The sequence below is a fragment of the Zeus faber genome (assembly GCF_960531495.2).
Source record: "Zeus faber genome assembly, chromosome: 1".
In the NCBI taxonomy this organism is placed as follows: Eukaryota; Metazoa; Chordata; class Actinopteri; order Zeiformes; family Zeidae; genus Zeus; species Zeus faber.
Window position 1 is genome coordinate 51,727,686 of NC_137193.1, and position 13,748 is coordinate 51,741,433.

At 44.2% G+C, this 13,748-nt stretch overlaps 1 protein-coding gene across 3 annotated transcripts in view; it reads right to left on the reverse strand.

Annotated features, from left to right (window-relative positions):
* LOC307235680 (adhesion G protein-coupled receptor D2) overlaps positions 1-13,167 on the reverse strand; it is a 126,874-nt gene extending 113,707 nt beyond the window's left edge. For all 3 annotated transcript variants that reach the window (XM_080007846.1, XM_080007845.1, XM_080007847.1), the window contains exons 1-14: positions 13,091-13,167; positions 12,936-12,966; positions 12,438-12,462; positions 11,334-11,564; positions 9,774-10,442; positions 8,691-8,882; positions 7,968-8,041; positions 5,701-5,994; positions 4,266-4,377; positions 3,663-3,803; positions 3,462-3,567; positions 2,872-2,983; positions 858-913; positions 336-462 (exon numbers count right to left, since the gene is read on the reverse strand). In XM_080007846.1, the coding sequence (XP_079863972.1) occupies positions 336-462; positions 858-913; positions 2,872-2,983; positions 3,462-3,567; positions 3,663-3,803; positions 4,266-4,377; positions 5,701-5,994; positions 7,968-8,041; positions 8,691-8,882; positions 9,774-10,442; positions 11,334-11,564; positions 12,438-12,462; positions 12,936-12,965 (2,169 nt within the window). In that variant the 5' untranslated portion in view covers position 12,966; positions 13,091-13,167. The remainder of the gene's footprint in view (positions 1-335; positions 463-857; positions 914-2,871; positions 2,984-3,461; positions 3,568-3,662; positions 3,804-4,265; positions 4,378-5,700; positions 5,995-7,967; positions 8,042-8,690; positions 8,883-9,773; positions 10,443-11,333; positions 11,565-12,437; positions 12,463-12,935; positions 12,967-13,090) is intronic.
* Positions 13,168-13,748: the final 581 nt, after the last annotated feature.

Consider the following 13,748-nt stretch of genomic DNA (forward strand, 5'->3'; position numbering starts at 1 on the left):
TCTGTCTATCAATTTAGTGAAGATTTAAATAGTAAACATAATGTTTAATTGTAGTCACATTCAGAGGGACCAGATCTAGTCAGTATAGTGTAACACAGAAGTGATTCATAGCGCAAACGGTCACAAAAAAAACCTCTTATTCATTGCTCTGAATAATGTCAGAAATGTATATATTTCATTGCTTTGTTTGGATCTTAAATCAACAGCTCGCCCATTTTCAAGAATACCAAACGTTTAATTCTTTTGAAAATGAACTAGGATATTCATTTATAGATAATTAACGTAAATCAAATCAATCAACAAAACAATCAATCAATCACTCAGGCTTAAGTTACCTTAGATTCAAGATAATTCATCAGGACGGCGAAGTTTGTTGTGTGGTTACACAGACAGGATATGACATCAGAGCCACTGTGCACTACCCTACAGCCCTGACTGGACCAGTGATTGGCATGACCCTGCCTGTATACACACACACACACACACACACACACACACACACACACACACACACACACACACACACACACACACACACACAAACAAACAAACAAACAAACAAACAAACAAACAAACAAACAAACAAACAAACAATACCAGCCACAGATGGAAAATCAAGGTTCAGAAAGTGAAACTCCACTCCAGGATTTTGAGCCAATCGTGTGGACTTGTCTGATCAGCTGGCCCGGGGCAGGGCTGGAGCAAAGACACAGCAGGACTTTTACTTTCTGGAGCTGGAATTTTCCTCCACTGATTTATCTTCATATAGATAGACGGATACAGACAATCTTTGCCATTTTGTAAATAAACTTGTGTTGTTACATTTCCTGCCTGACTGTTCTCCTCATCATACTTACATAAGGCTGAAATTCCAAAAGACACAAAGAGGCTTGATGCGCTGTGAATACTTCGCCTGGAAACACACAAACACATTTTCACTCTCTCTCCCTTGGAATGCGACCGCTTCAATGTAACATGGGTGCAAGAGCAAATACTAACTTCATGGATAATTTCCTCGCCCTGAATTCATTCATAACATAAAGTGTTATCTTCTCCTCTTTCACCTTATATGATCTACTGGCAATTTGCAAATGTGAAATAAAGTAGACTTCACATTACTAAAAAGTGTGCTTTATTTGGAGTGCTTAGGAGAGGTTAGCCTATGAGATTTGGTTAAAAAATTGCGGCCTATGCCATTGAAATTAATTGATGTTATATCATTTTTTAATATCTGTTCTGCTTATTTGGAAGCAGACAAATTTATTGTGTTTTTCTGCAATTTATTTCACACAATTCTTATATAGTTGTGATAATATTGTTACATGAGCTTAGGGAACAGTTCTTGATCCATTGGTCAACCAAGGATTTGAATAAAAAAACGTATCAAAAACTTGTATTTTAGCTTTAAAGAGCTGAAAATATCTCACTGTATGCAAACCTCTTTCACATAAAAAGTTAGGATTTTTACAATTCATGCCAGCAGCGTTGTGATGAGGGTGGTATTAGTGGATCGTACCATGTGTGAGGTAGTCAGTGTGGTATGAGTGGATCTTAACATGCGTGAGGGTGGTCTGAGTTGATCGTACCATGTGTGAGGTGGTGAGGGTGGTCTGAGTTGATCGTACCATGTGTGAGGTGGTGAGGGTGGTCTGAGTGGATCGTACCATGTGTGAGGTGGTGAGGGTGGTCTGACCGGATTGTACCATGTGTGAGGTGGTGAGGGTGGTCTGAGTTGATCGTACCATGTGTGAGGTGGTGAGGGTGGTCTGAGTGGATCGTACCCTGTGTGAGGTGGTGAGGGTGGTCTGAGTGGATTGTACCATGTGTGAGGTGGTGAGGGTGGTCTGAGTTGATTGTACCATGTGTGAGGTGGTGAGGTTGGTCTGAGTGGATCGTACCATGTGTGAGGTGGTGAGGGTGGTCTGACCGGATTGTACCATGTGTGAGGTGGTGAGGGTGGTCTGAGTTGATTGTACCATGTGTGAGGTGGTGAGGGTGGTCTGAGTTGATTGTACCATGTGTGAGGTGGTGAGGGTGGTCTGAGTGGATCGTACCCTGTGTGAGGTGGTGAGGGTGGTCTGAGTGGATCGTACCATGTGTGAGGTGGTGAGGGTGGTCTGAGTTGATTGTACATGTGTGAGGTGGTGAGGGTGGTCTGAGTGGATTGTACCATGTGTGAGGTGGTGAGGGTGGTCTGAGTTGATTGTACCATGTGTGAGGTGGTGAGGGTGGTCTGAGTGGATCGTACCATGTGTGAGGTGGTGAGGGTGGTCTGAGTGGATCGTACCATGTGTGAGGTGGTGAGGGTGGTCTGAGTGGATTGTACCATGTGTGAGGTGGTGAGGGTGGTCTGAGTTGATTGTACCATGTGTGAGGTGGTGAGGGTGGTCTGAGTTGATTGTACCATGTGTGAGGTGGTGAGGGTGGTCTGAGTGGATCGTACCCTGTGTGAGGTGGTGAGGGTGGTCTGAGTGGATCGTACCATGTGTGAGGTGGTGAGGGTGGTCTGAGTTGATTGTACATGTGTGAGGTGGTGAGGGTGGTCTGAGTGGATTGTACCATGTGTGAGGTGGTGAGGGTGGTCTGAGTTGATTGTACCATGTGTGAGGTGGTGAGGGTGGTCTGAGTGGATCGTACCATGTGTGAGGTGGTGAGGGTGGTCTGAGTGGATCGTACCATGTGTGAGGTGGTGAGGGTGGTCTGAGTGGATCGTACCATATGTGAGGTGGTGAGGGTGGTCTGAGTGGATTGTACCATGTGTGAGGTGGTGAGGGTGGTCTGAGTTGATTGTACCATGTGTGAGGTGGTGAGGGTGGTCTGAGTGGATCGTACCCTGTGTGAGGTGGTGAGGGTGGTCTGAGTGGATCGTACCATGTGTGAGGTGGTGAGGGTGTACTGGACAGTGACAGGGATGGTTCTGCCCTTGGATGGGTCTCGGACAGCAGCCGAAATGACAGCAGTGGTCAGGTGACCTGACAGAACACTGGAGAACAAAGAGATTCAGCCATTGGCCATTTAATACACAGTATAATACTAATAAACTGAAATGTTTTTGAAGATGGACATTTTAAGAAGTGCTGAATATATATTGTAATTGCGATTATGAATTGTGATTTTGTAATAGAATCATCCACATTTTTGTAAAAAAAAAAAAAAATGCAATTTCTTAAAGTATTTTCTTAAATAAAATGTTGTCCCTTTTTAATTACAACACTTCCAATAACAAATACAACTTAATGGAATGTCAGAATCTTTTCAAATGTGTTTTATTTGCCAAAATGTATTTCATGAATGTCTAGTCCTTAACTTGTGACAGATATGATGTATATTGCAGGTTATCAGTTTCCATATGTCATTTTGTGTGCTGTTGTAAGGGTAGTGACGCTCACATGGTTATTCTTATTTATTTATTTGTTTGAGTTGGAACGGAAGAGGGGTAAACAGGCAAACCAGTGCTGCACCTTGCTGGATCCGCCTGGTTTTTCGGGCGTGGCACCTGCTCGGCTGCAGCCATGATCTCACTCAGACTGCTGTAGTAGGTGTGGATGAACATCACCTCCTCATGTCCTGAGGGAAAACCACATCAATCAAGACGTTTTCTTCCCAGGTGTGTCTCAGGCTGTGGTGTGTTGGATCACGGCGTCCCTGTGTCTCCACCCTACCCAGCAGGTGGAGTCTGTGGAGCTCCGTGTCCGCCACCAGCAGCTGGTCCTGGCTGCTGCCGCTGTGGGATCCCAGCGCAGACGGCTTGAAGATGTGTCTGCAGCTTCCCAGGGACAGTCTCCTCCACTCCATGTGGACATCTGGACGCAGGGACACACGGTTAGTCAACTGGACATAGACATAAAGTAGTATGAGGTACCAGGGATGCATCATCCATTTTCAAACCTATGAAATTCACAATTCTGACGTATGTTATGTCCAAATTACAAGAGGTTGTGGACCAGGGTATTATTTTATTGGGGAGGATTTGTATTGCTTAATGTCGATTTACATTTGAAATTTCTGTTCACTAGACTAGAAGCAGAAGAAGAAGAAGAAGAAGAAGCCCTATCAGTACAAAAAAAATGTATATTCTCCATTACTGAGGCTTCCCTGACAATAGAGTATATATAATATATAATATATAATAAAATATTACATTTGAGGACTCTACTACTGATTCTTATTTAAGAGCTCATACAATACATTAAATATGAAAGCTGAATTCATAAAGTGGAACCATACATCAAACAACCAAGCATGATATTAATGCATTTCATTACCTATGTTCCTGGTGGAGAGAGTGAAACCCCGTCTTTTAAAGGACAGAATGTCTGCTAGAGCTCTGGTGAGGTTGTCGATGCTCTCCAATAATGTGAACGGCCCCACGCTGACCTGAATGACAAGAGGCCAAGACATGTACAGTACATCAACCGATTTGAGCTAAAATGACCTTGTGACCTCCAAGTGACAATGAAGCAGGGCTCCTGGTTGCCAGGTTGGCAACCAGGCATCAGCTTTTGGTAGCCAAAACTGAAAATATGGTTGCCATTTTTAGTCACCTTATATTTTGAGTAATTAAGATACGGCATCTTTCCATTTAAAAGTAGGCCATGCACATTTTTAATGCTGTCTGTCTACAAAGATAAGACCTGGTTATTGCATTGTAATGGCTATATGTTGACCAGTTTGACCAAATTTACGAGAAAACAACTAAAACTAAAGACATTTCCTGTATATTTTCATTTTATTTTAGTCCGTTTTCTAAGCACACGATATAGCATCAGTTAGTTTTATTTTATTCCTATTCTGTCTAGTTCTAACTAAAATGTTTTTTTCACACGTATTTTTAGTTGAGTTTTAGTTAACTGTACAGGGATGCAAGCACATCTATGGTGAAAAAGGGTCTGTAATATATTTATGGTGGTAGCCAACGTTTTTCCGGGTTCCGTGAACGCATCGCTTTTGACACGCATGACAGCTTTCTGAGCCCGTGAATGCAGCATCGCTTTGGATCGCTTTCAAATCCACGTGGACCCGGGCAGTGTCAGCGTCTAACGTTATATCAGAATGAGTCCCCTAGTTAATGGATTGCGGATGGCTAAAATGGGTTGTCGCACATGAGTAAATATGCACAATGCAAAACAATATTTAAATACCGCTAATGCAACAAATTGTTTTATTTTGGTGTGCAGGTTTTGCGGTTTGCTTTCCCTATTTTTTTATGTTAAAAAGCGCTGCCGAAGGGATCAACAGGGGCCACGAAATGGTTGCCAATTGACACAATCTGGTTGCTGAGGGACATCGGGCAATGGTTGCCGTCGAGCCATGCAATGAAGCCCTAAGTAGACAGTGTACTTCAAACAGAGAAGATCCACCGGCGAAAATGTCCCCGACACCATTGTAGTATACTCACTAGGATATGTATCTAGTGTATTCACGACAATCGGTTGACAAAATGAACCGAACGAGGATGTTGAACCAACATCCTAGTCATATTTGAGATTCCAAACGTAAACAGTAGTTGATACAGTAGATTTCAGTTCCCATTCATTTAAAATAACTGCTGAGTCACCACACGTGTATTTGTACTGAACTCACTATCAAGTTGTATTTGTATATGTCACAAAGATGCCCAAACTTTTTTAAACTAATAATATGAATAATAAACTATGAATAAACACGAGGAAAAAAGAATCATAGACAAACACTCCCCACCCCATTTTCCGTGAGGCTCATCCATCGGTCGGCCATGTTGGGTTCCAGGACCAAGCTGGCCAGCTTCAGGTAGTTGGTTGCGATGGACGCCATAGCCTCCGCTGCACCAGCGACGGTCGACTGGGTGAAACCCGCCCAGTCCAAGTCCATGAGCCGGCAGAGGAAGAAGACGTCACTGGGGCTGAGGAGTTCTGCACCGTCTGCCTCCATGAAACGCAGGAGAGCCTCAGTCAGGTTGTTCAGGGAGAGGAGATCCCTGGGCGAGGAGCCGTTAGCGACCATCTCCTGCATCACCTGCAACAGGACAAGAGCATCTAAGGACTTTACACAGTGTGAATGCGACTGTATCGACTCAGTTCATGATTTTGACATATTAAAGCACGTGTCAAACTCAAGGCCTGCGGGCGGAATCCGGCCCGCCACGTCATTTTATGTGGCCCGCGAGAGCTTTGAAGGCATATGATTGTCTGAAAATAAAAGTCTACGCTGCTTTACAGCGTACAGTGTCTATAAACTTCATCTCCCACAATGCATGTCGATTTTGTGAACCGCAAAATGACCGCATCCTGCCGGTAGATTGCAGTGTTTCCATATCGGCATTTAACTAAAGCGGTTTTCTAACAAATGATTGAGTTGAAAAAGATCTACAAATAATCCCAAAATGTCCAATGGGAGAAAAATTGATGCAGAGCGCAGGCAATTTAATGAAAGATGGGAAAGCGAATACATGTTTGTGCTTCGAGGAGAAAAAAACGGTATGTCTTCTGCGTTACGAGGCAGTGTCGGTGAAGAAGGAACACAGTTTACATCGGCCTTTTGACACCAAACACGGAGCCAAGTAGGCTCAATTTAAGAAGAAAAACATCAAATTGTCCAAGAATTAAAAGGCCAACTGCAATCGCAGCAGAATGTGTTTACAAAAGCTACAGCCAAAAAGGGATGCAGTAGTGAAAGCTAGCTTTATCCCGGCTAAAGAAAAAATCCAAGTGTATTTCAGAGGGCGCATTTTTGAAGCGGTGCATGCTTAAAGTATGTGAGCGGGTGTGCCCGGACCCGAAACACACTTTTAAAAACGTCAGTGTGTCAAGACAACACCATCGCAGACCGAGTTAAGGAACTAGCAGGCAACCTGACAACGTAGCTGGCCGAAGAGACACGCGGTTATATGGCTTTTTCATTAAGCTGTTGATGAAAGCACAGACAACACGGATAAAGCGCATCCGTCCATTTTTATAAGAGGCGTGAAGGCAGACTTCACTGTCAGTGAGGAGCTCTTGGATGTAGTGGCCGTGCATGGGACGACGACGGAGGGAGGGACATTTTTCATGCGGTGGAGAGGTCTGTAAGTAAAACGAAATTACCCTGGGAAAAGTTGGTGGTGCTGACTAATGTTTACTGTCACTATCAAAACCATCTCTCATTAGCTGGATGTAAGGCCTCCGCAAGGCTGTCTGCAGCCAATTTGCTTTTGTAAAATGCCACATCCGTCACACGTTCTTACCAGCCCACAATTATTTGTTGTACCATAGTTTGGCCCGTCTCAACTATGACGAAAAAAAATTTGAACAAAGTCGATGTAATAACTTGTGTTTGATGATATTTGTCTTTGTTATTCACTTGAAAAGTTTGATCTTTGATTGGTGGAGTAATGTGGCTTTCTTAACCTGATAAAGGGAAGGGATTTATTTATGTTTTAATAACACAGAGCAATGTGCTTACATATATTATTACATTTATGGAAATGCACGTACACTATTTGTACACTTGAATAAATAATAATCAAATGCAGAGACAGTTATTGAACAATATGTTATGGAGTAGTTATATTTATACAGTCTTACAGTTACAACCGGCCCTTTGAGGGCGATCATAATGCTGATGTGGCCCGGGGTGAAAATGAGTTTGACACCCCTATTAAAGGGATTAAAGGGCTTTTGGACTTTCTTTTATCTTCACCTAGATGACTCTCTTATCCATAAGCTCTAAAATCACGTCAGTAAATTAATTGAAATGTCTTATATTTCTAAAGTGAATGCCCCCAATAACACACAGGAAACAAGGCTATAAAATGGATGTTTTTATCACAGAGGGGGTAAAGAAGCTTCCATGGAGGTCCACGTCAGCTCCTTTTCCATCGGTCAACAGCCAATCTGGCATTGCCAGGCTCAACGCACAGACAGCTAAATAAAGACAGATTTTGAGTATATTGAAATCCCCCTGCACTGGCTCCAACGTCACAAACTCCCGATTGAACTTGTGTGACTCACAGGCTTGGCCAGAGGATCCACGCTCAGTCTGCTGAAGAAGGCGCTCCTGGGGAAACTGAAGAAATTTGGCCCATCTGCAGTCGGAGACAGAGAGAGTTCAAGTGAGGCGGTGATCTTCACCGCCTGGCCTAAACCTAAAAGTCTAAAAGCCTCTAGTTCCAATGGTTTCCACGTGTTCAATGAAATTAAGGTGTCTGCGTCTACCTCCATGAATGAGGTAATGGTTCCCAAAACATAAATAAAATATGGAGCCAGTGACCTTGGCAGGGTTGTGAGCGGTTAAAGACGGCAAGCTACGCATGGAACATCATGTTGATATACTATATATGTTTATCATCTCCCCCACTCCATCTGGGAAGCAGAGCGGGGCAATTTATCACCGTGCGTCTGCACTTCTTCAAATAAGCAATCACTCATCCCATAATTACTGTAATCAGCTTAACAGATCACAAGCCGTCATACGTCTTAGGTGATGGCGGACGAGTTATGAATGAGTGGACGAGTGCCATGTTAAGTGAGACAGCTATTCTAGAGCACTACGAGACAATATATTATCAACATTCTGTATTCATCTGTGCAATTCTTCATTGATCGGTATCTCCATGAGAAACAAAATGTCACTGTATCACAGTATGAATATAATAAACACATTAACATCATCATTAGTAGTCTACAACCACATTGTAACATGGAATTATTAAGGAGCATTTTATACCACCTCACCTTCCTCAAACTGGCAGACGGCACTCCTGGATGCGTCACACTGGTCCAGACCGGAACTCCCACTAACAGGGTCAAAGGTCGTGCACCAATCAGCCTGGGGAGCTTGCAACACCTCCATGGAGAAGTTCTGATCAGGCAGTAAGCCGGCGTTCAGCAGAGAGTCCAGGACGGCAGAGGTCACACTGCCATTACCTGTCCAGGTAAACAGCTGAGAGTCAGGGTTTAAACTGGAACAAAAACAAACAGAGAGAACTCCAAGGAACGTATCTCATGTCACGTCAAATTTCCCGTCATGGACAATAACGTTAATCCAATATAAACTGATCGAAGGGTGGAGTCGTTGGGTTGCGGGGTTGTTGCTCTGGGTTCTCAAGTGTTCCTGGTCCTGAACTCAATGTTTCCAGAGCCTTCCGTCCTTTTACTATCGACCTATAAAAAAAGTATTTCAAACGTGTGTTGTCCAAGACTCGCTTTGAAAAAGAGAGACTAGCTGGCTGTGGTTGTCACATCAGGACATTTTGGCCACTTAGCTGACGTCGCCATTGACAGCATATTAAAGTGCCTTGCTAAAAGACACCTTCCTCTTGTGAGGGCATTGCCAGTTTACCTACTACAGCATGTAAGGAGAAGCAGGGAACACGGCGTTTTAAAAGGATGTAGTCTGGTCTTTCAGGCCCGGACGCTCTGACTGGGGACGGTGATGTCAGAGTGGGAGAAGTCTGCTTTGGGTGGGATTAAAGATGATGTTATGCATGAAATATTTACAACAGCCGCTTTGAGGCTCCGGCGCTTGCCAGTTACAACTTGGCCAATGGCTCCCCTATTCATGTAGAGGCGAGGGCATGAGGGCTACGGAGCGTGTTGGAGAAATAGTGAAGCAGAAAGGGTGAGGGCGGGGCAGAAATAGGGGCAGGAGATGATCGAGAGATGGGGAGTAATAGAGAAAGGAGGAGTAGAGGGGGCATTCCACAGCTTTGGAAGTTCTAATGTGACTAAGTGAGATAGGTCGGACCTTAATGTGTCTTTTAATGTAACGCAATCAAAGACCAACACAAATGACCTAAACGCCAATCCCTCCCTTACCATGTGCTCCACCCTGGGTGAGGGTTGCTCGACATGGACTGTCTCTCCACAGAGTTTTGAGCGTGGAGTCTATTTCCAGCGCCGCCCCGCTCCACTTGAACACCAGCCCGGAGGAGACGGGCGAGCACTCCTTCTCCATGGTGTGAATTTCACCGCTGTTCAACGCCCGTTCCCAAATGTGCAGCTGAGTGACGCTGCCTGAGAACGACTCGTCTTTCTTGAAAACGCCCCCGAAGACGTCCTGCTCCTGCCCCACGATGAAGACTCCGTCCGCGCCGATGGCGTCGGCGTCATGCAGACCCTCGCCGTTGCCGACACGGAGGCCATCGGCGAACAGCGCCCAGCGTCCGCCGCTCTGGCTCCAAGAGACGCAGACCAGGTGCCAGGAGCCGTCGTGGATGAAGGCCTCCTGGTAGGGTCCGTGGGCCCCGTGGACCAGCAGAGCCAGCTGCACGGGCCGGTCCCGGCTCAGGATGGCGCGGAGCTGGAACTCGTTGATGTACGACCGGACAGAGTAGGAGAAGACGGTGGAGAAGCCCAGGCAGCTGGGGTCGAAGCGCAGATGGGTGCACACGCTGACGGAGCTCATGGAGGGGAACCGGTGGAGGAGGCGTGCGTTTTTTCGGTCGGAACGCCCGGCAAACTCCAGAACCAGCGTCTCCGAAGGACCTGTTTGGAGGGAGAAGAGAGAGAGAATAAACAGAAGCCACACAAACAAAATCAATTACCGCAATATGTTTGGACGAATAGCTTGATATTGATCATTTCACGATATTTTGTTGTCGACTATTGGTGCTTTCATATAATATTTGAGAAACAATCGCTAGCAACGTGTATATTACAATCAAGCAGGTAGAGGTGCTCATAAGAACAACAGTGCGAACATGAAGTTTATGAAGTTCCTAAAATGGCAGTATTTTACTGTAACTCTGAAAGGACATATTCAACCATATCACAATATTACAATAACCAAAATCCCAGGGATATATCGAGTCTCACGTCACGATATATCCGATACATATCGTTGTATAAAATACAACAATATTTCAGCAAGTGCTAGTTTGACATCCAAAATGTCAGAGTAGTTTATATTGTTATTAAATAATTTCCGGGCCTTTTCATTTAATTACTTCAGACCTAGTTCCTTTCAAATGGTCTTCACCTTCAATTTGTCTTTCTTTGGCTTTTTGTGCCTTTATATTGTTACAGTGTTGTTATTGATTGTAAAGCACGTACAGTGTGTTAAAGCATAAAAATAAAAGCATTTTACTATTATGGTCTTTTTTATAAGTAGCAGTAACAGCTGTAGCAGTTATTTTTGTTTCTGTATAAGAGGTCATGATTTGGGTATGTACACAGTGTGACTACATGTAAGAATAATAACAATAAAGCATAACTGGCTGAATCAACAGCCATTTAAATCCCAATATATTGGACTCCTAGACCAGGGAACGGTGCTGGAAGGTTTATTTTGTGACAAAAACACTGAGCCCAGTGTTTTCAGAGGGGAAGGTGCTGATGTGTCCATAAAAATCATTGGAAATGGCACGCTGAACTCACTTTTCACGTGTGTCGTGACTTTCCTGGCAATCCACACGGGCTGGGTGACGTTAAGGGATTTCAGGAAATCGCTCAGCTCTTGATTCTCCAGAGCGTTGGAGACCCGGGCCAGGGCCCAGGAGCGCCGGTTGCACAAGCGCCCGGCGCTCCGCCATGGCAACCCATCCGCCACATACTCGTAGTAGGACGCCTTGATGTTTGTCACCCGGGTCCGATTTTTCGGCGTGAAGGCTCGGCGCAGGAAAACAAGACGGAGGTTTCATTAGAGAAGTGGCCACAGAGGGAAGTGAACATGCTCATCCGGCGGCCATATCAGACGAGATCACATTCTGAGGTACCGCGCCTCTCCGAAACCCAAGTTTAGCAAAACAGCCCGGCATCGTGGTCCCTGTTTGACGTCATCTCGGCATTACGAGCCACTAACGACTGGAGACTGATGTGGAGCGAACAGAGCCACCAAAACCACCGGCTGGAGCGAGCGCTCTGCAGCATGGTGAAGCCATAACTTCAAACCAAACAGAGGAAAATTCTGAGTTGACAACACGGATCATCCAGTCCAACGCTGTGTGTGTGTGTGTGTGTGTGTGTGTAATAAAAATAGCACATTATTATTATTATAATAATTATTATTATTATTGTATTGTAGGCTCTTAGGTGGTCTGTCGTACAGACTGATTTACACTAAACAAGGGATAAACAATACATGGAATCTAACATTGTGTGAAGACATAAACTCAACACAACCAAGCCATGTTTAAGTGCGCAGCCCCGTTTTAAGGTCCACTTCAACGACTTTATCGGCTTTTCGCTGTTTATTCCTATGACTTTGTTCTTCTTTATTGTACATTGCATATGTTATGCCTTGTGTGAAGCACTTTGAATTGCCCTTGTGTATAAAATGTGCGGTACGCCTAAACTTCCCTTGCTTATAGCAGGAATCAATACTAAAATCTTACAATCTGACATACAATATCGCTCTTTTTTTTTTTTTTTTTTTACATACCCAGCACACCTAATGGCTATATCTGGAATGAATTAATAAACCTGTCCACTATGGTATGGACTTTCAAGCCAAGCTGCAGGTAGAGAGTTGAGAGGACTCACCTGATGGGTGTGCACTGAACACAACCTGAAACACAGCAACAAGTCCTGCTTAACACCGACGTTCAACAGGGACATGCACAGTATCAAATGGAGATGTTCTAAATGATTCATCTATTTATTTAACCTCCACCGAACCGTGTGACCGCCAGTCCCACTGAGAATTCGGGATCTCTGTTCTTTTCTGTGTTTTTTTATATATCATTCATAAGCCGCACCCCACTGTCCATGAAGACTTTTAGGAAAACACAGTTTGAGACACTTTGCATTAATTTCCTTCATCAAGAATCACAATGATACAAACAGCTGCGTGTGTATATACATTTCATAAATAGTTCATTTTGGATTTGCATTTTTTGTGTGAAATGTTCCTAAAGGAAAAGCTGCAAAGAGAACCTCGAGCGTACATTAACTGCTATTTACAGTCAAAAAAAAAAAAAAAAGACTTGGCTGAAATTACACCAGATTTTGGGCACAAACTGAGCCAACACGTGTACTTACGAGTAAATTGGAAAGCAACAGCCAGTGCATCCTAGGGGGGGGGGGGGGGGGGGGAAACAACAACAATAAACACATTTTCACTAAAAACAAAGCAGAAGCAAGAAAGATTCCCCCACGTTACGCAGCAGTGTAAGGAAGTCAAGTTGAATATGTACCTGACAACTCCAAGGTTTCCCCGCGTGTCGCGTCCTTCAGGAGACTCCTCGCAGATGCGTTTATTTCTTGACTTGCACGGGAGTGACGCAGACTCACGGGAGGCTGCGGAGCGGGGGGGGTGGGCGTGGCCTCGATGCTGGCCTTTGATGACGTCGTTTGCCACGGGATGACGTCAGCAGAGTCCTGCGTAATGCGCTACATACCGTTGGTTTCCCCAAACTGGGGTCCAAATCATTTTTGTACATCTATTCTGTGTTTGTTTTGTTCAAAGTGGTCTACGTATACACTTTTTCACAAAATATTTACATTTGACCTCACTAATAATAATGTTGTTCTTAACGTCGCACTTTTTCGTCTGAAAGGTTCAAATTTAATGTCAAACAACATGGCAGTTTATTACAGGCATTTGCTTTAACGTATGTGCTATAATGTTAAATGCAAAAAAAAAGAAGCTTGTATTGCTTTTTAAACGTGTCGCTTATATTTCCAAACAGCACGGGGCGCACTAGTGTATGTAACTTGAACGAAACAAGCGAAAAATAACACCAAATCGTAACTACACTGTAGAAAAAAAAGTATCAAACTTGAATTCTTGAAGCATCCAAAGCTCTTGTTTTCGGCAGTATGTTGTGCAACGAGCAGACAACACAAATTTAC